This window comes from Pinus tabuliformis, chromosome 4_1, assembly GCF_031772625.1.
Source record: "Pinus tabuliformis cultivar Carrire ecotype Pingquan chromosome 4_1, CPIR1, whole genome shotgun sequence".
NCBI classification, from domain to species: Eukaryota; Viridiplantae; Streptophyta; class Pinopsida; order Pinales; family Pinaceae; genus Pinus; species Pinus tabuliformis.
The window spans coordinates 530,007,864-530,034,767 of NC_142303.1; the positions used below are offsets into that span (position 1 = coordinate 530,007,864).

The following is a 26,904-nucleotide window of genomic DNA, read 5'->3' on the forward strand; positions in this document are numbered from 1 at the left end:
GAAGGAAGCTGTGAAGCTTGAGTATATTTCCACTGATGAGCAGGTTGCAGATATTCTTACCAAAGCCTTACCACGGGGCAAGCATGTCTACTTCAGAGACAAGATGGGTGTGGTGAGGAACACCTTCCTCGGTAAGAGGGAGTGTTGAAATTTGGTACCGGAGGACAGGTGGTTCCCTAAGGCTTTGATCTTTGGCCTAGGGAAAAGTGTCCAAAAGAATTTAATTTTTCTCCTAAAGTAACTTTATAATTTTTTATAAAGTTAAATCTAATTTGAAAGTGACTTTAAGTGATAAAGTTATTAAGTCTAATTTTAAAGTGACTTTTATAAAGTCAATGAAAAATTAGAAAGGAAAAGTGACTTTGGAAATAAATGACTAAGTGGGTCTTTATTAAAGTGGGGTGAATTAAAAAATAGAAAGTGAGATTTAAATGAGCATTTAATCTCAGCCATTGATCTAAATCTATTTCAGCCATTGGATTTAGGGATCACCCAAAAGTCATTTAGGGTTGGGTTAAGGGAGGAAAGGGAGGAAAAGATCATTCATTCTTTCATGAGCAGATTGGGAGAAGGAGAGCAAGAGAGCAAAGGAGATTTCTGCACAAGGAGGAGAAAGAGGCAGCAGTTTGGCACACTTACCAAGGCAACACTTCAGCAAATCCGTACAGCTCAAAGAACAAGCAGAAAAAGGCAGTTTTTGTGAGCAAAATAGTGGAAAAATTGATTTTCAGCACGAATATCGAGGAGGCGATTTTCTGCACGATTTTCGAGGACTGTTCGTACAAGTCCGTACGCCCGCCCGTACGGTCCGTACATCCGTATGGTCCATACAGCACGTTCAGCCATTTTCCAGATTGTCTGTTAGCTGAAAAACAGATAAGTTTGCTTGCTGGAAAAATTTCTGTTTTGTTGATTTTTGCTGAAAAATTTTCTCTCTGTAAAAAGGCATTTTCCAGAAATAAAGAAGAGCTCTCAAACTGGTTTTCCCCAAGAGTTGTAGGGGGTTTTTCCAGGGTCAAGTTGACCAAAAATATCAGTGTTTTAATGTGTTTTAATGGCTGTTTTTGATTGCTGATTTTTTAATTCTGCAATTTCCAGCATTCTGAAAAATTTCCAGAATTTGTGTTTTCAGCAATATTTATTTTTTCAGTCTGTTAAATGTATGGTTATGGGAATGGGCATTTAACTACATGGGAGAAATAAGGAGAAACTGAAAACCGGGGTGGGAAAACAGAAAATTTTACACAGAATCTCTTTTATGTACTTGATCGCAAAAAGAACCTGGTGTCCATCTCGGAAATGGAAGTCAAAGGTTTCAGGTTGGCATTCATCAATGGAAAGGTACATGTTAAAAAATATAATTTTCAAAGATGCTTTTTCTCATGGGTTCAGGGTTGGCAATTTGTATCAAGTTGCAAGATGGTCCATTGGGGATCATGTCAATTGCCATATCGCATCTATAACACCGGAGGTCTACCTATGGGGCCCTACCTGATGTGAGTCAAATGGTGATAGGGATGTCTGAATTCAAGTAGAGCATGAAGGGACATGTTTGAGATGTATCGAAGGAAAATCTTATAAGGGGACCATTCCCTTCATGTAGCAGGTCCATAGGTTTGGAACAACCCGAGGAGTTTGAGATTCATGATCAGGAATCTCATGTATACAGGTGGAAGAAAGCCCTCTATGGCTTGAAGCAAAACACCCCGGGCGTAGTATGAGAGAACTGATCGCTGTTTGATGAAGTTGAGATTCACTAGGAGTGAAACTGATCCAAACCATTACCTGAAGGTTGTGGATGATAGACCTCTCATACCGGCACCTTATGAGGATGACCTATTTCTGACAGGTGCAAAACCTCTCATTTGCAGAAGTAAGAGGGAGTTGGATTTCGAATGTGGAAGGATAAATTGCAAGCTTGTGACTACCTCAAGGATCTTAACTTTTAGAAGTTATATGGTAGTGATGTTGGACCAGATTTGGGAAATGCCAATGAGTTTCATAAACTCATTCGCGTTGATGTTCTTGGTGAACTTTCGTCCGGACATATGCTTTGCAGTTAGCATGGTGAGCTCATATTTGGTTGAGCCTCACTGGATTGGTGCCAAGAATCTTTTGAGATATCTTCGGGGCACAATTACTCATGGATTGAGATACACTGTCGGAAATATGAAACTGCATGATTATTCGAATGCTGACTGGGAAGGCAGTGTGGAGGATCACTAGAGCACTTCTCAGTGCTGGTTCTCTATGGATTCTGCTTCCAAATCATGGATGAGCAGGAAGTAGAAGTCGGTTGCTATAAGCACCGCCGACACTGAATACATAGCTACGAGTATGATCTCGTGTGAAGCTGCATGGTTGCAGAAGCTCTTAAGTGAGCTGTTTGTACATATGATGAATACCACTGTGATTCTCTGTGACAACCAGAGGGGGAATTCGATTATTGAGGAATCCTGTATTCGATGATTGCTCCAGCAGATAGACATCAGACACTGCCTTATCTGCGATATGGTAAGTCGATGAGCGAGGAGGCTCCATCGCATTGAGACTGATGTACAGGTCGCAGACATTTTGTCAAAGCCTTGGGGAAAGGTCAAATTTGTGACTTTCCCGAACGACTTGGAGTCGTTGAGAGACCTTCTTATAAGGGTCCTGCATGTTGCATGCATTGAGCTCTGGGAGCTCTGGGGGGCTTGGGGTACTTATTAGAGCAACATACGACCACAGGGTGACTCACCCTCCCCTGGTGGTGCGCTATGAACAGGATGATTAGTTCTCCTGTGGGCTGGGATGATTAGTTCTCCCGTGGCAACTGTGGAACAGGATGATTAGTTCTCCTGTGGGCCAGGATGATTTGTTCTCTGTGGCGACTATGGAACAGGATGATTAGTTCTCCTGTGGGCTAGGATGATTTGTTCTCCGTGGCGACTGTGGAACAGGATGATTAGTTCTCCTGTGGGCCAGGATGATTAGTTCTCCGTGGCATCCACTGACATGATGATTCGTTCTCCTGTGGACAGGATGATTAGTTCTCCTGTCGAGGCATCCTACCCATGTAGTCTGGGACTCATGGGAAGTACCTCTCATCTGATCAATGAGCAGGGAAATGAGGATAGGGACCATAGTAGTACTATTGATGGACACATCGCTGTATCTACCGTACTCCCTATGCTAGGATGACCTCCATTGATTTGGGATCAGTATGAGTGCTTTGAGACACTCTCTTGTGACATTGATCTGGGATCAGTATGAGTGGTTTGAGACACTCTCTTGGATATTGATCTGGGATCAATAAAACTAACTTCGGGACAGTAAGAGTGATGTGACACACTCTCTTCAGATGAAACTGACTTCGGGTCAGTATGGAATGGCATGAGACATTCTCGATCAATTCTTCTTCTTTATGGTTCAGCAAAGCAGAGTAGAGCTTAGCAGATCAGAGCAGAGCAGAGCAGTGCAGGGCACTGATGGCAGAGATAGTACAGTTGGACATATGGATCAACGGATGGAGTTCTCCCTAGTTGAGAGGGAGTGTTAAAATTGGCAACTAGGGCCAAACTTCTTGTGGGTCATCTTATTTATGGCAGTTGATATTTTTCTTGGATCCTTCTCATCGAGAAGTGTAGGATTGATCTAAAGATCATCTGATTCCGATAAGAGTTATGAATTTATTTGCGTTATAAGACAATTCGTCAAGGTCGGCTAGTAACCATATAAACTCCACATGTGCTCAACGTTTTAGTATAAATAGAGGTGGCCTTCAAGTCATTTCAACGCTTGTGATATCTTCCTCTCTCTACTTGTCTTTGGGTTTTAGTAGGAGGAGAGATCCTAAGGAATAACGTTGCCTTGATCCAGAGGGCAGAAAGCCAGAACTGTCGGAATTGCCGGAACTGCATGAAAAGCCAGAAATGCCGGAAACGCTGGAACTGCTAGGAACAGCTGGAACTATCAGAACTGCCGGGAACAGTCGGAACTGCCAGAACTGCCGGGAATTTCCGAAATAGCCGGAGCATTTGTCTCCGAAGGAGAGCAGCATGCAAGGGACAACGAACTAACATTGGGATAGTTGTATGGTACTTAGCAACAAATACACCAAGCATGTAATGTTACAGCTAGCATGCAAGGGACAACTAGCATGCAACAACAAGTATGCTAAGGACAACAAGCATGCTAGGGACAACAAGCAAGCAAGGTGCAACCAACACATAGGTTAGGATGGAAACTTGGTGCAGCAATGGCACATAATGCAGTACAATGATGAGTACAGTGACCAGTCATGATTAATGAAGCGTGATGAGATGCAGCATAGTGATGATTGGTGTAGCATGGCGAAGCGCGGTGAGGTGCAACATGATGACGAATTGCAACACAACGATAGGTGAAGGAGTCACCTTGGAGAATTAGTTGAGGCAGCATGTTTTCAACTGATCTCATGTATCATTTTCCTAGAGATGATCTATGCTCTTATCTAGATAAGTCAAAGTGTTGACTTCTGTTGTAAACGTACTATCTCTCTCTCTCTCTCTATCTGCTTAACTACTGAAGAATATATAAGAAGAATTGATCAAGGGTTTCCCCACATTGGTGTTTGTCCCTGGCTAGCCCCACATGTTGTGTCCTTGTCTTGGCTTGTCTTCTGCGATTTATGTTTATGTTCTATCTGTAGTTTACTTTAATGCTGATGTGATTGCTAATCTGGAAAAGATATGGAGCTAACTGTGAAAATTGAAATAAATTGCTTTAAGCATAGAACATACCTAAAATTAATGCAAACTTTGCTCATGTATATACCATGTAAGGGTGGATATATCAAACTTTCAAAGTGACACTAAGAGCAATACATATCAACAACAAAATACATAATCGATGAGGTTCTAAGCTGTGTCTAAAGTCCTAAAAGGATGCTACGAGCTATTGGCTACTACATAGTACATAGTGTAAATCTTTGATCAACGTGATCAACCATCAAACTCATCACCATTGCTAGAAATGGGATCCCCAATAGGAGCTACAAAACCATCCTTTGGCTTAGAGTGTTCGAATTCCTTAGACTCATCAAGGACAACTGCAATTGTAGCAGTAGCACTAGCAGAAGCACAAGCTAGATGAATTGCACAACTAGTGCTTGCATGTGTCGTGCCTAGTGTTACATTGATGCTTACTTTTTGCCAACGAGCGGATCTGAATCAAAACCAATCCCCACCAACTGTAAGTCATCAATATCAAAATTAAGATCAAACTCTCCTTCATGACACTTCTCTACCATTCTTAGGTTGGACTAATATCGTCAAACATAATGGGATTTGTATCAGGTCTTCTATACAACAATTGGTTGCACCTTACTTAGAGGCTGCATTGCGTGAAGATGTTATCATTTAACTGTTTTTGTCCCAAACATTTTCTTTTCGTGTGAATTCACTCAAAGATAGATTGATTGCGCTCACATCGAGAAGTATTGTAAGCTTCTTTTAGGACTTGAATTTCAAACTTTTGGATTTGAGGACATTGGCAACCAAATGAGTCCCACCGATGTGTTGCAAACACAAAGTTAGTTCAACAAATTAAATTGTGACTTTGGCTAAAAAATCAAGTATTTAAAGATTAAACAACCGAACTTAAAAATTTTGGGATTGCTTACTTGATTAGTTCACATCTCTTGCAATATTTGCTGGGATATCGCCAAAGGTACTCATGGCTCTAGTGAAAGAACTAATCTATTGATGTACCTCTAGCTGCTTTGTCTTCTTAGGGACCATGTACTTCAAAGACTTGTACAATATATCTTTGACATCTTCAGTTTGATCTTCCCCTAACTGAGCTTTGAAATGATACCTAGGGTTCAAGAAATATCTAGTTGCATGTATAGGGCAATGGAGTTGATTGTTCCATCTGTTATCGATGATCTCTTAGATAGGCCCATATTTAGCTACCTTATTCCTTTGCCTAATCCATGGCCTCGTAGATGTAACCTGTGGCCAATTTTTCCCCATCCACCAATATCAATACCTTAAAAAATGAGCTTACTAATTTTCATAAACTCTGTTGTTTTTTTTCAAGGAAGTGTTTGCAAAATCTTTCCTTTAGATGTCTTTCCATCTTGTTTGCAAGCCAATTGAGATCCATTCCATTCATCATAGGAAAACATTTCTTTCAAGTTCTAAGCTTTGGAAAGGAGAGATTCTATGTTTTGGAAAGGAGAGATTGCAATGTGAGTGAGTTGCAAAATTTCTGATGACAGGCCTAACAATATTTCTGCCCCTCATGGTTTTCCTCATTAGGTTTAATAACCATGAGTGGTTGTAAATATATTTAGTATTGAATTTGGCATGCTCTACATTGTTCATGATCCACTATTGTTGGCCAATGTCCTCAAGCATGTGGTCTATCTGATGCATTGCACATGGGGTCCAAAATATGGTCTTGTATTTTGACTTTACCATCTTACTATCAAAAATATAGTTGGATGCATTAATTGCGATGATTTGAACAACATTTGCCTTACCCACTATAATATCGATCTCATCCTAAAGTTGAAAATATCATGTTTGCATCTTTCGCTTCATTAGACGCCTTTATCGATTTCAAAAACATGGTACTATGAAGCGAAGAGGTAAGGAAATTAATGATTGTACAATTCTTTCCATTAGTCCATCCATCTAACATGATGGTACAACCTGCTTTGGCCCAAGAATCTTTAAAATCCTTCAAGCATCCATCTATGGACACAACCTCTTTTTGCAAAAGAGGCCCCCTCAGGTCATGCATACTAGGGATTTGAAAGTCCTTTCCCATAGCGAGGATAGAATCCCACATAGGTTGGTAAGGAGGTAAGTGGACAACATTGGCATTGAAGGGGGTATCTGCATCATACCACCATCTAGCTATGTATTCAAAAGCAACATCTTTGTGTTGCTTCTCTCAGAGGTTATCTAAGGTGGGCTCAGTTTGACTTGGTTGAAAGGCACTAGCAGAGCTGGGAGACGTAGAATAACAGTGAATGTTTTTCTTTTCAGGCTGCGTGTCAGGAGGGGGAGGAACATAATGGAAGGGGTCCATAACATTGGAAGAAGGGATAGAGGAAGAGCTTTGAAATTTTTAACACTAGCATATGCTCTCATTGTAGCAAGTTGCCACTTCTCTCTATATCATCATTTATCTCCCTTTTCCCAGCCCTGTCTTATTCAAAATTTTCAAACTGATTTGCAATTCCAATCTAATCTGTCCAATCACCTCCTTTGGTCCATCACATGGTGAAATTTGCCTCTTACACCAGCCAAGTGCTGTTTCAACTTATGAATCTGCACACACTTTGTGTTTCTTTCAATATTTGAAATACATTGGTCGATCAACAATATTAGCATGGATCCATGCATGTTCTTTGATTCTGGGGGCCATGGTATTTAAATGGAAGTAAATCTTCAAATTCAAATATGCGATGTTTCAAACCTTATCTTAATATGTGAAGTTTATATTTCAAAAAGTTGAAAGTACAAAACTTTAAAAAGAGATTTTAAATCTATAATTTAATGAGGAAAAAACAGGTACAGATTTAACTTTTAAGTATAAGTTCTAAACAATGATGAATGGTTATCACGCTGTCGTTTGCAGCAGCTAGAGCCGTCTGTGCGCCTCCTCCCTTGGTGTTTGGCCTTCATGATCGTGCTTACCTATGGTGCCGCTCCTCTTGACAACAGTCCTTTCTGCCGTGGATGCCCTCGGCTCCTTCCTCCTTTGCGTCCCCTGCTGGGCCTCTCCTAACTTCATTGATGCCTGATCCCATGTCTCCCTGTGATTTGCTAGCATTAGATCCAGTCCTAAGATATTTCAGAGTTATCTAATTCAAGAATGTTGTGCTTCAGCAGTCTCTTGCCTATTCTTTCCCTATTCTGGTTTGTGAAGCTCCCTCCATTTCCATTCTTATTGGCTCGAAGGTTGATGAGGAAGCAGATTTCCTCAGATCTGGCATGTTGGTTTTCCATTTCTTTGGGTTTTGGCCGTGGCTTGCAGATATTCACATGCCTGGATTGTGAAAAATTGGCTCCCTGTGATCAAGCAAGACATTTTTATCCACCGTTGTCCAAAGTGTTTTTTGTTACTGAGTTTGAAAGTGTTGAAGACAGGGATCTAATCTTTAACTGAGGTTCGTAGTTTTGGGGTAATGTAGATCTGTGCCGGAAGCCTTGGTATCCCTCTTTCGATCGGTTGACAGAAGCTTTGACCTCTACTCTTGTTTTGGTGCGTATTACCAATTTGTTGCTGCATCTATGGGATCCAACTTAGGAAAGTTCCTTTTCTTCTCTTGTGAAACTCAACGGAGAAGTATTGTTACTTGTACTAAAATCTGTATAGAAATGGATTACAGTCTCGGGTTCCCAGCTGAAATGATTTTCATTGGCTAATATTTTTCCTAGACTCAGAATTAGATAATGAGTGTCTCTCCTGGCAGTGTAGGGCATGTTTTATACAGGCCATATAGCTGCTCATTGTCCAAATGGGTTAAAGAATTGTAAAAAGAAGCAGCAAAAATCAACCTGGTGGGTAGGTTCCTCTCAGGATCATCAGCTAGTTTGTTATGAATAAAAATAAAAATAAAAATATAATAATAATAAGGAATAGTTAATTAAATAGTAATTAGTTAATTAAGAGGCATGTCCCTAAAGACATGACCATTCATGAAAGGGTACCTGCCTAGGTATAGAAAGCAGGCCCTCATTTGTAACTCAATCATCTAACTTGTATTCAAATATTCTTCTATAATATATTATTGTCCTATCAGGGATGTTTATATATTTCAGATCTTCTGAAGTAGTCTGCTGCGTATACAAACTTTGTTCCTTACATAGTTCTATGAGATAAATCTCCTCCAGATCCTCCTCTACCTCAAGTGATTCCATATTCTCAAGAAAAACAACAAGATCAGGTTTCTCAATGTTTGTTGAAAGTGGACCAGGTCTCACAGGACTTGGGCCATGAATCCCATGGTAAATCAAGCGCTCAGACAATGAAAAGCTGGGCAGATCATGTTGATGAAGGCAAATTTCAAGAACAAGAAGATTCCTCAGCACAAGATACTACAGGTCTGGATGAACCAGCAAGCACTTCACCTACTTCAAAGAAGCTTGGACAAAAGTAGGGAAGAAGAAGAAGAAGAAATCTCTAGTAGAAGCCCACCCAATGGTTACAATAAGTCATATCTGACAACCAGATTAAGCATGTATTGCTTTTGTCTACTGTTATGTAATCAATCTGTGGGAATGTATTGAGGCCAGAAATGTTGGACTGTAGCTCCTTTTAAGTATTTGGCAAATTAAGTCAGGTCAGAAATGTTCTTGGGCACGTTGACAGAATCTGAGTCAAAATTTTGGCAAGATGGAATTTTTTGATGTAACCCAGCTGCGTTTTGGAGATTTTGCTCAATACAATTCTCCAGTTGATGTTTAAAAAAACTGTAAATTCTATATATGGTTTATTTAAGGCTGCTATCAGTGACTGATTTTTTTCGTTTGTTATAAAATTCCTTGGTAACTGATTAAGTTTTCGTCTAATTAGCAACAATTTTTTTTGTGCAACTTTAACTTGATGCCAATCTTGGTTGGGTGTTCTCTTAGGGTAGCAGTTACAGTCCAGCAAAAACAATAGGGCTTCTCCATTACACAATCAGAATAGTTTGTAAGAGATTTTTGTTGATGTAATCCTTTGGGCATTCAATAATTTTTTAGTTTTTGCAAGTTTGTAAGGATTTCAATTTTTTCCACCACCTTAAATCCATTTTTTTGCAACAATTCATTGCTTTGTGGTCTTGTTCAGCGACCTCTTAATGGCAAATGCAAATGAGGCAGAGCCAAAGAAATTAGGTGAGGGGAGAGTTTGAGGATAATAAAAATGCAACTTAAGCAAATATGAAACAACTGAAAATCAAGGGATTTCACCAATTTCCATCTGTTTTGCAAATCACATGACACAAGGTCGTCATGGGACACGAAAATCAAAGTATCCAACATGGGATGTGTTGACCTTGGAAATAAGGGATGCTGGACAGATATATATATCTGTGTGTGTGTAAAATCCTTGAGTACTTCCATGGTACCTAAGGTAAACCCTAGAATCTTCAAGACTAAAGGCAGTGGACAACAGGGATCAAAGCTCTTACAATGATATACTCGTTAAGAGCTCAACATGTCACTCGCCAGAATTGAATGTGGGTGGGGAGGATAACAATCATTCCTCCCAACCACCTGGGCTAAACGAGACACTTTCTCTCTCTCTCTCTCATTATATATATATATATATATAGACATAAAGACCTAAATTTTCCTAGAAACTAGGAAATTACAAAACACTTGGAATCTCTTAAAATCTCAATTTTACCCTCCACTTGCACAATGAGAGACTGTGAGAGCTCTTTCCCTATGGCTGAAAGAAAATACCAATGAAGAACTATTTTCTGGAGTAGAATGCACGGGACACTTCTAGGGCACATGTTTAACATGTATATATGGTATGGTCTCCTAGCATATCTGTGTTCGATATGTGGAGTACAGAATTGGGACCCCAGTTGGATGTGTCCTGTCTCTTAGGTTTAATGTGAGAAACGAAACACAAAGATGACAACATGCTTGTCTCACCACAAATCAGAATCTACTTTTGGACGAGTTACCCAAATATATATATATATATATATATATATATTGTTTTAATTTATTTATTTTTCCAAGTAAGAAAGCAGTATATTTGATATTTGTGGCAGAAATCAAACTATCCATTGTCTAAGCTGCAGGGCTACTGATCAAATTTGCAAACATTTTTGTCCTAGCAGCTATTCTACATATTACTGTCTACCACAAACAGTCTTAGATATTCATTGAAATCAACCAGTATCTTTTTGTATCATTACATAAAAGGAGCTTCACAAGGACCTTTCTATCTAGGTGAGGTTCACAATCTATCAAAAGTGTGAAGAATGGAGTCACCTAAATCTTTATCGCAATGGACTTTGAGATGATATTGTCTGGTTGATACCTTTAATATTACCATCAGACAGGACCCTTACAGTTTCAGTGGAGTAGAACTTGACTGCCAGAAATCTGAAATAGATTTCGGATATACATGAAAAATGACCGAATTGATACAAGCCCATATATTGCCATGTATGTTTTAATATTAATAATATACATGATGAGTGAAAGAGTGTGCATTAACTATAGAACATTCTATATGTTTTGAATTTCAGCATTAAACATCAATTTTATTTTATACAAAGTTATGGATTATAACAGGGTTAGCTGCAAGAGGATTGGTATTCCAGTTTTCTCATTGCAAGCAAACCAACAGTTTTTTAATGAGAAAATATTAACAATATGGCTGAGGAATATTCTTTTTATAAATGTCCTTTAGAAAACATTATAAATCTTGTGTCTCTGTTTTTTGACTTGTTTTTTTTTTCCATTTATGCAGGTTGGAGACAATGTTGGTGATTGTGCAGCTCGTGGTGCAGACCTTTTTGAAAGTATTGCTGCCGAGGTAATTAGTGCGATGATACTTGGAGGAACCATGGCTAAGCGATGTAAGATTGAAGGTAAGTGCAATTGTTTATGTCACTGTAGCATCCCATCATTCAGCTATGTGATTGGAAAAGAGAAGCCTTTTTAGATATTTTGAAGTTTGCTTTGGGGGGCTCTGAATATTGTTAACCTACATAAATAGATGCTAGTTTATCAATTTCATGAACTCTTGCTTATATTAGAAGGATGGAAGCTACCAAAATCACTATTGAGGGCTTTTTATTCACGAGTGATTGGATTGTACCACAGCAACTATGTTGCATGATTTCTAGGTACTGTATGCTGGAGACATCATTGAACTATCGACACTCTTGCTAGTGTTGTGTGACTTGTAAGTTGTCGGTAGCTTATGATGGTAACATCTTTGAATTGTGTGACTTGTGGGGTACCTTGGTAGTATGGCAGGTCCTTCAGTCCAGTCATACATGACTTAAATGTATAAGAGGTTGCATCTACATCTGTGGCTGCAATACTCAGAACAAACAATCTAAACATGAAATATATCACATGAATTAAAAGTATGTAGGAAACTTAATGATCTACTTGACGTCATTATTGAGCTGTAATATGGAAATAACTATTTGAATATAGCCGATCAGTGTGATCTTCAATGCCGTTTTGTTTCCATTTTTGTCTTGGTTGAATAAGCATGCCACAATGGAGGTGGATCAGTGTGAGCTTCAATGCCCTTTTGTTTCCATTTCTCCTCTACTTCCTCTTTTGTTTCTGCTTTCTCCTCTCCCTCCTCTGATTCCTGTGCATCCTGTAATACGGAAATAACTATTAGAATATAAGGTGGATTGTCCAAGTCGTTAGTGCTATCTATCTCATTAGACTTTATTTATAACAGAACTTTTGTTTTAAAAGAAGGCTTTGGTTGAACCATCCATCAGGTTAATACAAAATTTAAAAGGAATGCCTTGCAGTCTTTCCTCCTCCCATCGAAGTACTGAAAGAAGTGAAGCCAGTTTTTGTTCCTACTAATACTCGTTTTGACAGTCTTGAATACAAGAATAAATTCTTACAAATTGGTTACATAATTGAAGCATAAACAATGCATGATAGTCTTTTGGAGGATCATCAGAAGGAATTCTTGATTCTGCTTTATTTTCTCTCTGATCCCTACTTGACTTTCTTCCATAGTCAGAGGAGAGGAGGGGTGCGAGTCTTTCTTCAGGACCCCAGTGAGCGGAAGAGATTCATTTGTCTTAGTTGAATAAGCATGCCACAATGGAGGCAGATCAGTGTGAGCTTCAATGCTCTTTTGTTTCCATTTCTCCTCTACTTCCTCTTTTGTTTCTGCTTTCTCTTCTCACTCCTCTGATTCCCATGCATCCTTTTTTCTTCCTGTACTTCCTCCTTTGCTTCCCACACTTCCTTCTTGTCCGCCGCTTGCTTCCTCCTCTTCTGTCCCTATTGGGTCATAAATCTCTTGATCTGCATGGGACTTGGGAGTATTTGCACCACCTCAAGGAGTTGTTCTAGATTTAGGATCTTCTGGTGGTTTCTGTTCCCCTTCATTTGCCTTTCCTTGATCCTTTCAAAAACTTCAAATTTTGTTGCTCAATGTGGTTGGCCCTGTTTGGTGGATTTGGATGTTGTGGCTCCATTAGCCACAACATCCATTAGCCACCTTTCTAAACTTCTGCATCCATTAGCCACCTTTCTAAACTTCTGGAACTTCTGCATCCATTAGCCACCTTTCTAAACTCGATATTCTTTATTCAGCAGTTGCTTTGGGTGGAGCTGCTCTGGTTGGATTTTTGGGCAGTTTTTGGAAAAAAAATGACCATAAAGATGCTAGGCGTTGCACTTTAAAAGAATTTGCTTGTAATGTAGGGCTTACTGGTGGCCCCACCCATTTATATTAATTTATAATCTCTGGGAGGCCCTTCTCTAGATTTACCTCCACAAATATTTGTAGGAAAGAGAGCAAGTTTCCTTTTGGTTTTGCTTTGTCAATAAATCGGTCCAACTTCGCAACGTGTAATGTCCCCTATTGATTAATCACCCACGGAAGGACGAAGTAGCCTATCCAACCTTGTAGACTATAGTCATTGATAAAGGGGAAAACCCAATTATCCATCGTTTGGGGCAGCAATGGGTAAATTTTGGGGTAGTTGGGGCAAAGAAGCCCAAATTGGGGGTTGCACATGAACCCCTCACATTTGATTAAGGAGGAGAGAACCCCATGAGGAAATCAATAAATAAAGGAGAGCTGAGATCACATTTTCATCATCAATTTGGATTGGAATATCTTTGATTTTCTCGAGCCTGAGCCTCTGAGGGTTTTAAGACCCCCCCTTCTTGATTAGTTTTGGTGGAGGTGATCCCACCCTAGCTAATCCTTTTTAGTTTCGGTGGATCTGATCCTACCCTACCTAGACACTTCATTTACTTGTTTTGGCACAACATATTCTCTTTGGAAGCAACACGTAGAAATTGTTTAACACGGTTATCACAATAGTGCCATTTACAAATCACAGTTAAGAGAATTGAAGAGTTATTTTGTGAATAAAATTTCAGTATTTGAAGGTCATGTTTCCAGTTTATCTTTGCATCTTCCTCTTTATCTATCAATACCTCCTCTTGCTTCTTTTCCTCTAATTCCCCGTCTACTTTTGTTTCATTCTCTTGGGTTGTTGTTAATCCTACCCCAGATAGGATCATTTTTGTAATATTTGGAACTGTTTTCTCAATTTCCTCTTGAACATCAATTGTTCTAGTTAGAACGAGTTTTTGGAGTATCTGCCTCTAATCTTTCCTCTTTTGCTTCTTCTTGGTCTTCAAAAATGTTGACGGGGGAGTTGGATAGGTCTGACAAAGGTATTTTTGCGGGCTACCACTCACTTGGGATACCGCTCACTTGGGCTACCTCTTCATGCGTCTTCTAGATACTTGTTTAAATGATTTTTGCTCATTACTGTTATGAGAAATTGGAGCTTGCTTCAAAAGGGGTTGTGTTTCTTGAATTCTTGTGCAGTTCTTTGCAGAGTGTTCATATTCATGGCAGGAGTTACACTTGAAAGGGTTCTGCTTGTAATAAAGGGCTTGAATATGACTCCATCCCTCCAAACTGTTTATAGTAATAGTTATGCTGCTGCCTAATTATGTTGCAAATCATTGCTGTACTGTAATTTGTGGATTGGATTGGTTACTGTTGAATTATTTAATAGAAGTTGTTTAACACGGTTATCGCAATAGTGCCATTTACAAATCACAGTTAGAGAATTGAAGAGTTATTTTGTGAATAAAATTTCAGTATTGATTTATATCTTTGTTGCATATTCTATACAATGTTTTTTGTTAAAATCCCTAAGGTAAACTAGGGGAAAAATATCACTGCTCCACTACATGAACCATAAATTTTATAAAATCATCAAGTTAACCGGAATTGTGGATCTTTCAGATTTGAACCAGAAGTGATGTTTAGAAGCTCAGGGTGCAATAGGCAATAGAAGGGTGAAATTTCAGGTCTCTTCTCAACCTTCCCCTTTGGGGCATTGACAGATACCATTGAGACTAGCTTGGCGATGTTAAACCATACATTAGTTCATAGGCCCTTGAGCATGAGAGGGACTGGTTCCAAATAATTCTAGAGCATGCACCCTCCGCCCGTCCGATTACCTCCTAGTTTCATAAGAGCGACCAATGACCTATTCAGAGTTTCTTTGCTTCTACCTTGGATGCTAGGAGTATTCCTTGCTCCTATATCCCTTGCAAGATCATATGGCTAGACCCAGTGTTGGCTCGGGGGGGCTTTGATAGTGAGCAAGTGCTTAGTTTGTCTTTCTCACCATCAACAATCAAAGTCAAGAGCTCTTGATGTCTTTAACTCCATCACCTAATCTTCCTATCCTGGTCATTTTTTTTTGACAAGCTATTGATTATTTTGTATTGTGCCACAGTGTTTTATATGCATGTTGCGACAACACTACAATTTGTTTGCTTCATTCTTTATGGGATTTTCAACATTTCTAGGAGTTGCAGTTGCACTCCCATATTGGTTTCATGCTTATTGTGCTCTTCTTCAGTGTCATTGACCTACGTTTGTGGTCATTTGTTGGACGTTAATAAAATTATCTTATCTTTTTGCACACAAATTTTCATTCCTTTTCATAATGGTGAAGTGAGTTGCATATGACATGAGAGGTTTGGTCACTTAAACTTTTGCAAAATGGAATATGAATGGTCTACTTTTTATGTTTGCAGAGAATGGTCAAAAGTGAAACATGACACTCCCCCAAAGTTGTATTTTGTGCCTCTAGCGTGTTGGACACTTGGATGCTTGTCCATGTGTCAAACACTTGTGGGACATGTGTCCTATTCAAGACATATGTCCTGGGAATGTGTCCATGTGTTAAACACTTATGGATGTGTCTTGTGCAAGAGACATGGTGTGGTTGATTACATCTTGACCTAGGTATTGCTCCCCCACATTTGACACTTCATTGTCTCCCCGCTTCTTCTCTATGCCCCCCCTTCCCACTTGTTTAGCTCCTTTTGACACACCTTGCCCTACCATTCTATTTGATGATTGTCTTGTAGATATCTATATCTCTTGTTTGTTGATTGGTTTTACATCTTCTCAACTTCTCCTTGGCACAAGTTTAGTTGAGAATATGGTCATTTGGGATTTATTCTTTATTTTATGCTCAAACCATACAACATTCCGCTTGCGCCCCCAAGATTAGTATCTATCCCATGAAAAATTGGCATGATTATGATTAATGTCACACAATTCAGGTTCTAATTTGGGTTTGACAATGATTAAGTTCAATTCGAATTCAAATTTTGTAATAAAATTTGATTGAGGTTTGGGATTAGTTGAAATATATATATATGAATATGAATTTTATTTATTTATTAAATGCATTATATATGAATAATTTTAATAATAATAATACTATATACTGTTATTGTTTAATAAATATCATTATTCATTTATAATATTCATTATACTTGAATGATGATGTTAATAAATTTATGGTAAATGTAATTGAAAACTCATTCGCCAAATATTTGTCATAACTTTGATGGAATATTTTTAAACATCTTATCGTTTCATATTAAATAAATAAAAAATTAAAACATAAATAAATATATTGTTAAACCGAAACTATCCCAATGAGCTTCAACATGCTTGTGTCGATTTCTAAGTAACACATAACTCTTCTATTTGGATTTTCATGTTATTATCGATGCCGAGGCCAAAATGCTATGTAGGCTTCTAACCCTCCCTTTTAGTTTTTCAACTCACGTGTAGGGCACGCATTTAACAACTGTATGGAGGTTCGAGGGTACATGTATAAACTTTTCTTTTGACTGCACACTTGATGGCTGTATGGTGGTTTGAAGGTCTGACGGTAAAACTGAAAATTGAATAGAGTGATTTTGAATTGAAACATCCGAACATGTCGAACTTGAGCTGAACTTGAGTCGAATTTAAAAGTTGCTTTTGGGTTTGTTGAAATTCGAACACCAAGGTTCAAGTTCGACGAACCATGTGACTTAGACTATGATTATAAAGTCCTCCATGGGCAATTCTGATTCATTATTCCTCGAAATCCCTTGTTTATCCTTGGATGTCGAATATCTTCTCCATGTCTCCTTTTCTATGAAAAGCAAGTGTTTCTTTATGCATGTGAGCTTCATGATGCCCTCATTTATTGGTATAAGACTTTTTGGCGTCTTTTTTTGTCTAGATGTACGCTTCTCCCTCATGGATTTTTAGATTCTTAGTCCATGTATTCCTCTATGACAACCCTTATATGATATTTTAGTGCATCATCCTATCCATACTCCATGCCCCTTCCCCTTGTCATATTTTTTTTCATGGAGACTTGAGGAGTGTTAGCGCAGTTATGAGCAAGAATCAAGCTGTTGATGAGGAGGGATTCCATGTCGAATTCCTTAAAGATGGTAGTCACCCACTTGATAAGCATATTGTTGATTTATTTAATCATGTTGCTTCTTTAGGGTTCCATGTGTCTTAGTCTCACTATGTCATTCACTTTATTTTTAAAGTCTCACTATGTCATTCACTTTATTTTTAATTGGGTGCTAGCTTTGATCTAAACCATCATGATTAGACATTGTTAAAATTGGAAACTAGGGCCAAATTCCACCATGGGACAACCCATTTGATGGAGATGATGATTGCATTAAATTCCTCTTTCCGAGAGAACCAAAATTGATATAAAGATCATCTAATTGGATAAGCAGAAGTGTGATTTTGAATTTATGCCCACACATGTTCAAATTGTTTAGGTCGGCCACATCATCATGTAGGCTCATGAAGCCCAATGGACATGACTCTTCACCCTCAATGACTTGTATAAATACAAGTGACTTCTCACCTCATTTGGCATTATCATCGCTCATACATTCTTCTCTCTCATTCTCTCATTGGTTTGTACAACTATTGGACAACTTCTCTCTCTCACACGTGGCAAGAAGGACGAGTTTTTGCATTGAATTGCAGGGCCGAAAATTTCAGGAGTTGACCAAGTTTGACCAACATTGACCAGGGACTCTTTGACCTATTTTGACTGTGTTTTTGGGAGGGTTGTTTCTATTTCTCTAGGTTGCATTTTTGGGCACAAAAATCGAGAAGATCTGGATAATTTTACCAGCGTTGACTTCAAGTTTGACTACAAACTGGACAACATAAAATTACAGCAGATTCTCTCTCTCCTTTGACTGCATTGTTTTGAGCTAATTTTAATCAACAAGGCCAAATTTGATTGAGGTTGACCAAGCTCAAGGAGGCAAGTTTTACAATTGTGTTGACCATCTTTGACTTTCTGGTTATGGCTAAAGTTTGATTGCAGTTGACTGCAGAATTGTCAAGGTTGTTTTGACTTTGATTTGGCAAGTCAATTTCTACAATTGTACTCTCTCTCTCTATTGAACATTTGATATAATAATAAGAAGAATTGATCAAAGGGTTTCCCCCACATAGCGGTTTTTCCCTGGCATCCGCCAAATTTGGTGTTCTCTTGTCTTGGCTTGTCTTTTGCATTTTATTTTGTGTTCTATCTACAATTGTTGTCAATGTGATTGCTATTGGAAACTAATTTGGAGAATTGTCATTGGTATGTTTAAAGTACATTGAAGTAATTGTGCTAAGCATAAAACATACCATTGTTAACTAAATTTAACATGGTATCAGAGCACAGGTGAAGACAAAGCCCAAGCAAGAGAAAAAAAAGGCAATCAATAAGAGAGGTCTATGAGACAAGACTATTGGACTAATGGCTACTACATCTTACTTCAAATCTAACGAGATATTTGCACTGATTGCTTGATATACCAGTATCTGATCGATTATTACTCTCGCTACCTCTTAAAGATGGAGCCTACATCAAATGGATGTTAAAACTTCTTTCTTGCATTGGCTCGCTTAAGGAGGAAGTCTACTTGGAACAACCTCAAGGGTTCGAAGTACAAGATCAAAGGACACACGTATGTAGGTTAATGAAAGCCCTCTATGGGTTGAATCAAGCCCTTAGGGCTTGGTATGAAAGGATTGATAGCTATCTTATGATGCTGGGAATTATAAGGAGCGATGTTGATCCTAACCTATACTTCAAGGTTGAAAAGGACTTGCCTCCCGTTTTGGTCCTTTATGTAGATGATCTCTTTTTGACAGGTGCAGACCCTCTCGTTTATCAATGCAAGAGGGAATTGGCTTCCAAGTTCGAGATGAAGGACTTGGGTCTGATGCACCACTTCCTAGGCTTGGAGGTCTGGCAAAAGCCATGTGAGATTTTCCGTTCACAAGGAAAATACATTGTGAAGCTGCTCGAGAGATGCGGGATGGTGGATTGCAAGTGTGTGTCTACTCCAATGGAACTCAACTTTAAGAAAATGTGGAAGTGCTACTAGGCCCGAACTGGGAAATCCTTCTGAGTGTCAACAACTTGTGAGGGCCCAGATGTTCTTGGTAAACTCCCAATTGGATATATGTTTTGATGTGAATACATTGAGTTAATTTATGGCGAGCCTCATCACATACATTGAATTGTTGCTAAGAATCTCTTGAGATATCTCTATGGCACAATCAACTATGGATTGAAATGCACTGTTGGGAATTTGAGGCTACATAGATATACTAATGCTGAATGGGCTGGTAATGTGGTGGATCGAAAGAGCATATAAGGATGTTGCTTCTAATCAGAGTCTGTCTTGATTTCATGGATGAGCAGGAAGTAGAAATCAGTTGCTTTAAGCACCGTTGAGGCCGAATACATTGCATCCAGTATGGCATGTTGTGAAGCTACATGGTTGAGGAAGCTCTTCAGTGAGCTATTTGAGCACGTGTTGGATACCATAGTGAAATACCGTGACAAATAGAGTGGGATTCGCCTTTCAAAGAATCCTGTGTTCCACGACTGCTCCAAGCACATTGATATTAGGGTCTTTCTTGAGTTGGACGTTGAGCTTTGGGAGCTCTTGGGGACTTGGGGTACTTCTTGGAGCTATGAGCAACCATAGGGTGAGTGGTTCACCTTCCCTATTGGTGCTCTGTGTATAGGGTGAGCAGTTCACCTTCCCCTGTGATACCCCATGATGACATGTGTGTAAGGTGAGTGGTTCACCTTCCCCTATGATTGACATATGCATAGGATGAGTGGTTCACCTTCTCTTGCTGATGCCCCAACATACACCCTACCCGTGTAGTTCTGGACTCATGGGAAGTACCTTTCATCTGGCCAATTACCATGTGCTTAACGTCGTGTCTCGATTCCAGGACGTGTGACGGATTTTTGCCCTCCGCGTAGCTATAAACGTGTGATTCAACCATTCTAACTTCACCAAAGTCATTGTGGGTTTGCTGTGAGTGTGTGAGAGCTAAGAGCAAACGGCATGGGAGCATTTTGGAGGCGATTCAAGCAAGAGGTCAGTGCATATTAGATATTTCTTACACAAATTCTCATTCATGATACAAATTCATTGATTCAAACATAGATCTTCATATAGATGTAAGTTTTACAAAGTAACATTATGCATACAAACACAATTGTTACATAATTGATAAATCATAATACATATTCATCAATGATCCAATAGGAGAAAGACAAGATATGGTATTTTTCTCATTAAGTCATCAAAATCAAAATGTGTACAGTGTTACATAGTTAGTAGCAATGCCAATGACAAATAGAAATAGCAAATACAAAACAACTACAACCCTGAAGGCAGTCAATAGCTCATGAGTCATCAATCCTTGTAATCAAAATCATTCCAACGGGTCAACGTGTCTGTGTCCGGCACTCGAATCCTTGTGTCCTTCGTGTCCCCGTGTCAGGTGACTTAGCCTGTAACTTGTTCCTTGAATCTTGCATCCATGCTACTTGTGATGTCTTAATCAAGGGTGCTCCTCTTTGACCACTTGGAATATTAATAAACCCCTTAAATGATACTGTGCTCTTTTCCCGGCAAGAGTACTCTACAACATAACAAACTCACTTGGAGGATGAACACTCCTACAAGCTTCAATGTTCTTGAAATCAATACTTGTCTGATGTTTGGCTATCTTAATGCAAGCTGTCCTTGCAGAAGCTTCTCACTTTTCTTGTAAGTGTGTTGAATGTCCATATAAGGATGATGACTTTTGCTTTCAAACATGTAGAGACTACCTAGGGATTGTGAAAGAGACTTTTAATGGAGAAACATTCACAATAATATATAGCAGAGCGACCCAAAAGTGAAATATTGCCACATGTGCAATAGTGCTTCCAAATATGTGAACTTAGCAAATCAAATAGACCTCCAAATTAAATGTCATTCAACATGAATAAAGAAAGGTGAACTTTCATCAACACTCTGATGCGTGATAAACAAGATGAGATTGTCAATGTAGAAATATGCACAATAATATATACCGAAGTGTCCTAAAAGTGAAATATTGCCACATGTGCAATAATGCCTCCAGAGTCCAAATATGTGAACTTAACATTGAAATATACATTGAAAGTAAATATCATTCAACATGAAGAATGAAAGGTGAAACCTCCATCAACATCTCTCCAATGCATGATAAATAAGATGAGGTTAGAACCCATAACTCGTACCAAATTCCCGAAGTTTGCATCTGCTGGCACAATGCTGTTTAAAAGAATGCTTTCGAAAATGCAAAATGAACTTGCATTTTCAGGGCATAACACAACATTGACTTTTCCTGATGAATTGGTCATTCTTCTCCTGGTTTGTATACTTGTGTCAATGTCTGCAATAATTTGGTTCTCTGGATGATGTTTTTGGACAAACTTAAAAACTGTCTTCGGTGCTTCGTCTATTCTTTGGCAGTTCTTCGTCTATTCGTACATCAATTCTATCCACAACACTGCGAAGTATTTTATTGGAGCATTTGTAAGGTTTACTTCTTGTTTAGTATCCAATGAAGATTCCTTTGTCTACTCTAGAATCAAAATTTCCTAATTTATCGTCATTTATCTTCACGTAACATTTGCATCCAAAAATTCTGAAATACTTAATTGAATCTGGCTTGCGCTTCCATAGCTCATATGGTGTCTTGTCACTATTAACTCAGAGTTGTGCACTGTTCCCGATGTAAACTGTTGCAACAACTGTGTCTTTCCAAAACTTATGTGGTAATTTTGCTTCTAGCGTCATTGTTTTTGCTGCTTCTCACGCTGATTTGTTCTTTCTTTCTATGACTCCATTTGGTTGTGGAGTTCTTGCAACTGAAAGTTGTCTCTTGATTCCATATTTCTCACAAAATTCATTAAAGTCATCTGAGGTAAATTCACCTCCTCTGTCTGATCTTAAACATTTGATCCTAAGATTGCTTTCATTTTCAAGTAAGGCATTTTTCTGTTGGTAGTTCTTGTTTTTTCTTCCAAAACCTTTCTCTTGATTTTGTAGGACAGTCTCGTGCCATATGTCCATAATTGTTGCATTTGTAACACTCATCTCATCATCATTGCTTCAAAAAATGAGATAATCCACATACATGTGTAATTAATAAGCTGTCTTTTTCCATCTTGATGTAGAGATTGTTGTCAACATCCGCTCTTTTGAAACCTTCTTGTTGAAGATAGTGGTCTAGCCTGGCATACCAAGCTCTTGGAGCCTGTTGTAACCCATAAAGATCTTTCTTCATTTTTCACACATAATTTTTATTTTCAGAGAAGTCAGAACCTTCTGTTTGTTCGATGTATACCTCTTCCTTTAAATATCCATTTAGAAAGGCTGGTTTAATATCTATCTGAACAACTTTGAAGCCTTTAGTACATGCAAATGCCAAAAACATTCTTATCGCTTCTAATCTGGCAATTGGAGAAAAGGTTTCTTCCAAATCGATTCCTTCAATTTGTGCATATCCCTTGCATGTCTTGCCTTATTTTTAATAACTTGTCCATCTTCATTCATTTTGTTTTTGAATACCCACTTTGTCCTGATAATGCTTTTGTCTTTCGGTCGTGGCAAAAATTCTAGGTTCTTTTCTCAATTTGATTCAATTCTTCTTCCATAGATTTTACCCAATGCTGGTCCTTATTGGCTTGTCACTTGTGCAAAGTCCTTTGGCTCTATTTTGGATATCAAGGCAAGATTGATTTTTCTTGGTGAACTGGTCATTCTTCTCTTGGTTTGCATACTTGCATCAACATCTCCAATAATTTTGTTCTCTAGATCTTCATTCATTTTGTTTTTGATACCCACTTCGTCTTGATCACATTTTTGTCTTTCATTCGTGGAACAGGTTCCTAGGTTTCATTTTTCTCAATTTGATTCAATTCTTCTTCCATAACATTCACCCAATATTGGTCCTTATTGGCTTGTGCAAAGTCCTTTGGCTCTATTTTGGATAGCAAGCCAAGATTGATTTTTCCTGATGAATTGGTCATTCTTCTTCTGGTTTGTATACTTGTGTCAATGTCTGCAATAATTTGGTTCTCTGGATGATGTTTTTGGACAAACTTAAAAACTGTCTTTGGCGCTTTGTCTATTATTTGGCAATTCTTCGTCTATTCTTACGTCAATTCTATCCACAACATTGCGAAGTATTTTATTGGAGCATTTGTAAGGTTTACTTCTTGTTTAGTATCCAACGAAGATTCCTTCGTCTACTCTAGAATCAAAATTTCCTAATTTATCGTCATCTATCTTCACGTAACATTTGCATCCAAAAATTCTGAAATACTTAATTGAATCTGGCTTGTGCTTCCATAGCTTATATGGTGTCTTGTCACTATTAACTCAGAGTTGTGCACTGTTCCCGATGTAAACTGTTGCAACAACTGCGCCTTTCCAAAACTTATGTGGTAATTTTGCTTCTAGCATCATTGTTTTTGCTGCTTCTCACGCTGATTTGTTCTTTCTTTCTATGACTCCTTTCCGTTGTGGAGTTCTTGCAACTGAAAGTTGTCTCTTGATTCCATATTTCTCACAAAATTCATTAAAGTCATCTGAGGTAAATTCACCTCCTCTGTCTGATCTTAAACATTTGATTCTCTGGATGATGTTTTTGGACAAACTTAAAAACTGTCTTCGGTGCTTCGTCTATTCTTTGGCAATTCTTCGTCTATTCTTACATCAATTCTAGAATCTATCCACAACATTGCGAAGTATTTTATTGGAGCATTTGTAAGGTTTACTTCTTGTTTAGTATCCAATGAAGATTCCTTCGTCTACTCTAGAATCAAAATTTCCTAATTTATCGTCATTTATCTTCACGTAACATTTGCATCCAAAAATTCTGAAATACTTAATTGAATCTGGCTTGCGCTTCCATAGCTTATATGGTGTCTTGTCACTATTAACTCAGAGTTGTGCACTGTTCCCGATGTAAACTGTCGCAACAACTGTGCTTTTCCAAAACTTATGTGATAATTTTGCTTCTAGCATCATTGTTTTTGCTGCTTCTCACGCTGATTTGTTCTTTCTTTCTATCACTCCATTCTGTTGTGGAGTTCTTGCAACTGAAAGTTGTCTCTTGATTCCATATTTCTCACAAAATTCATTAAAGTCACTGAGGTAAATTCACCTCCTCTGTCTGATCTTAAACATTTGATTCTAAGATTGCTTTCATTTTCAAGCAAGGCATTTTTCTGTTGGTAGTTCTTGTTTTTTCTTCCAAAACCTTCCTCTTGATTTTGTAGGACAGTCTCGTGCCATATGTCCAAAATTGTTGCATTTGTAACACTCTACACTATACTTGGATAATGGAGCAAATGAATTATGATTTCTGTTATTGAAGCCATCATTATCTCTGATTCTGTTGTCTACGAACTTATTTCTAGAGGTTTGATGAGAACCTCTTTCATAATCATTTTTCACATAAGCTTTACAATCTTTTGCTAGATGTCCAAAATTTTTGGATGAATAACCGTGATCAAGAAAAATAGTTTGATACATGGCTATGTACGATTGACTTAATGGAACAGTTCTTCTGGAGTTGCTCTGCTTTGGAGAAGATTGCTGGTCCTTGCCCCTTGTCATATTGCTGCCTGCATTGTGAATGGACTTCTTGAAAGCATCAACATAGCTTTTTGGTGAAGCAATGTTTCCAGCCTCTTCTCGACTTCTGTTCTTTCTCTTGTTGAGATTGGAGCTTTCAGGATTTTCTTCAACTTCCTTTTCTGGTGAATTGGGATTTGCATCTTCTTTGTATGAAGTCTCACCCATATAATCAAGACCATTATTGTTATATGGTGGCCATTGACAACTGAGAATAGCATCCAGGGTTTGAGAGCCTTTTATGGTTTTGTTGAGCTTCGTTATCTCTTTCCTTAATGAGACAATTTCCGCTTCAAGCTTCTCATAGCTTTCTTCATTTTCCTTTTCTTTCAGCTGTTTGTTCAACACTTTTTCAGCTCATTTTGTTTCCTCTCTTTTAGTCTTTCCTTAATGAGACAATTTCCGCTTCAAGTTTCTCATAGCTTTCTTCCTTTTCCTTTTCTTTTAGCTGTTTGTTCAACAATTCTTCCACTCATTTTGTTTCCTCTCTATTAGTCTTGATGAAGATGATTACCTTGGATGGTCTTTTGTTCTTCTTCTTGAGGTTATCAATCTCTTTTAATGCATTGATGAGTTATGCTTTAAGATCCACTATGCAGTCAACATCACCTTCTACTTTTTCTTTTTGCTCTTCTGATTTGTCTATGTTCGATCATCATCATCATCATCGGAATCATATTCTTCTTCTTCAGAGAAATCATTATGCTCTTTGGAGTAGAGAGGATTTTATTTTTCGAAGATTTTACTTGGTTCCCTAAAAGGACACTTATTAGCAAAATGTCCCATCTTACCACAATTAAAACATATGAGAGGTAACTTACCTTTGGAACTGGATCTTTAGTTTTCTGATTAGCTGAGCCATTTCTATACCGGATTCATCAATGGAGCAGCCACCAGACTTGCATTTTCTTGATTTCTTCGATGCCTTAAATGCTGCTTCCTTATGTGATGTGTTTCCCGTCCTCTTTGCATATGTAGTGAGAATTCCATAAAGCTTGTCCATTTTTATTTTCTCCAAATCCTTTAATTCTTCTATGGTAGAGACTTTGGCACCAAAACGCAGAGGAAGAGACCTTAACATTTTTTGAACAACTGTTGTTTGTTCAACATTTTCACCAAGCCTTTTGAGAGAATTAACCTTCTTCTCTTTAGCTGATTCACATTGCATAACTTTAACAAATTTTGAATCTAACAAGCCATTTATGATGGAGTTCATAGATTTTGATCAGCTGTAGGAGAAGATGGATCCTTATATCTATCTAAAACAGCCTGCCAAACATCAGCACCAAGAGACATCAAGTGAGTTTTCATTCTTATCTTCCAAAAGGCAAAATTTATTTCATCAAACAAATGAATTTTGATTGAGCATTCTTGACTTGCCATGGCCCCTATAAGATCTTCTTCCAGCTGTTAGACTATTCTTGAAGAAACCTGCTCTGATACCAATTGTTGGAAATACACAGTGATATTGAGAGGGGGGTGAATTTATATCACTTAGATTTAAATTCTTTTCACTTTATAAATCTTAAAAATAAAACCCTATCACATAATCAATTATCAACCCAATGCATAAACACTGAGATTAAAGTGAAAATTCAAACTTGAAACTTGAATTCTTTTCAGACAGTCTTCAATTTATTACAATCCTCTGTAAGCACCAACTTACAAAAATTGCAGGCTCCAAACTGTCAAGAAGATGAGGACACCAATCCTCTGTTAGCACCAACTTATAAATTTGCATGCTTTAATATGATAGCTTGTACTTAACCTTGACAAATCTGCTTCCACATCTGTTTAGGCAGCCTTGATGAATTAGTGCCCGGCCTCTAAACCAACACACAACTCAGCT

At 38.2% G+C, this 26,904-nt stretch overlaps 1 protein-coding gene across 1 annotated transcript in view; it reads left to right on the top strand.

Annotated features, from left to right (window-relative positions):
* LOC149176918 (pyrophosphate-energized membrane proton pump 2-like) overlaps nt 1–26,904 on the top strand; it is a 66,169-nt gene that overhangs the window by 30,069 nt on the left and 9,196 nt on the right. Inside the window, exon 8 of the mRNA XM_089420016.1 lies at nt 11,461–11,581. Coding sequence (XP_089276142.1) covers nt 11,461–11,581 — 121 coding nt within the window. The remainder of the gene's footprint in view (nt 1–11,460; nt 11,582–26,904) is intronic.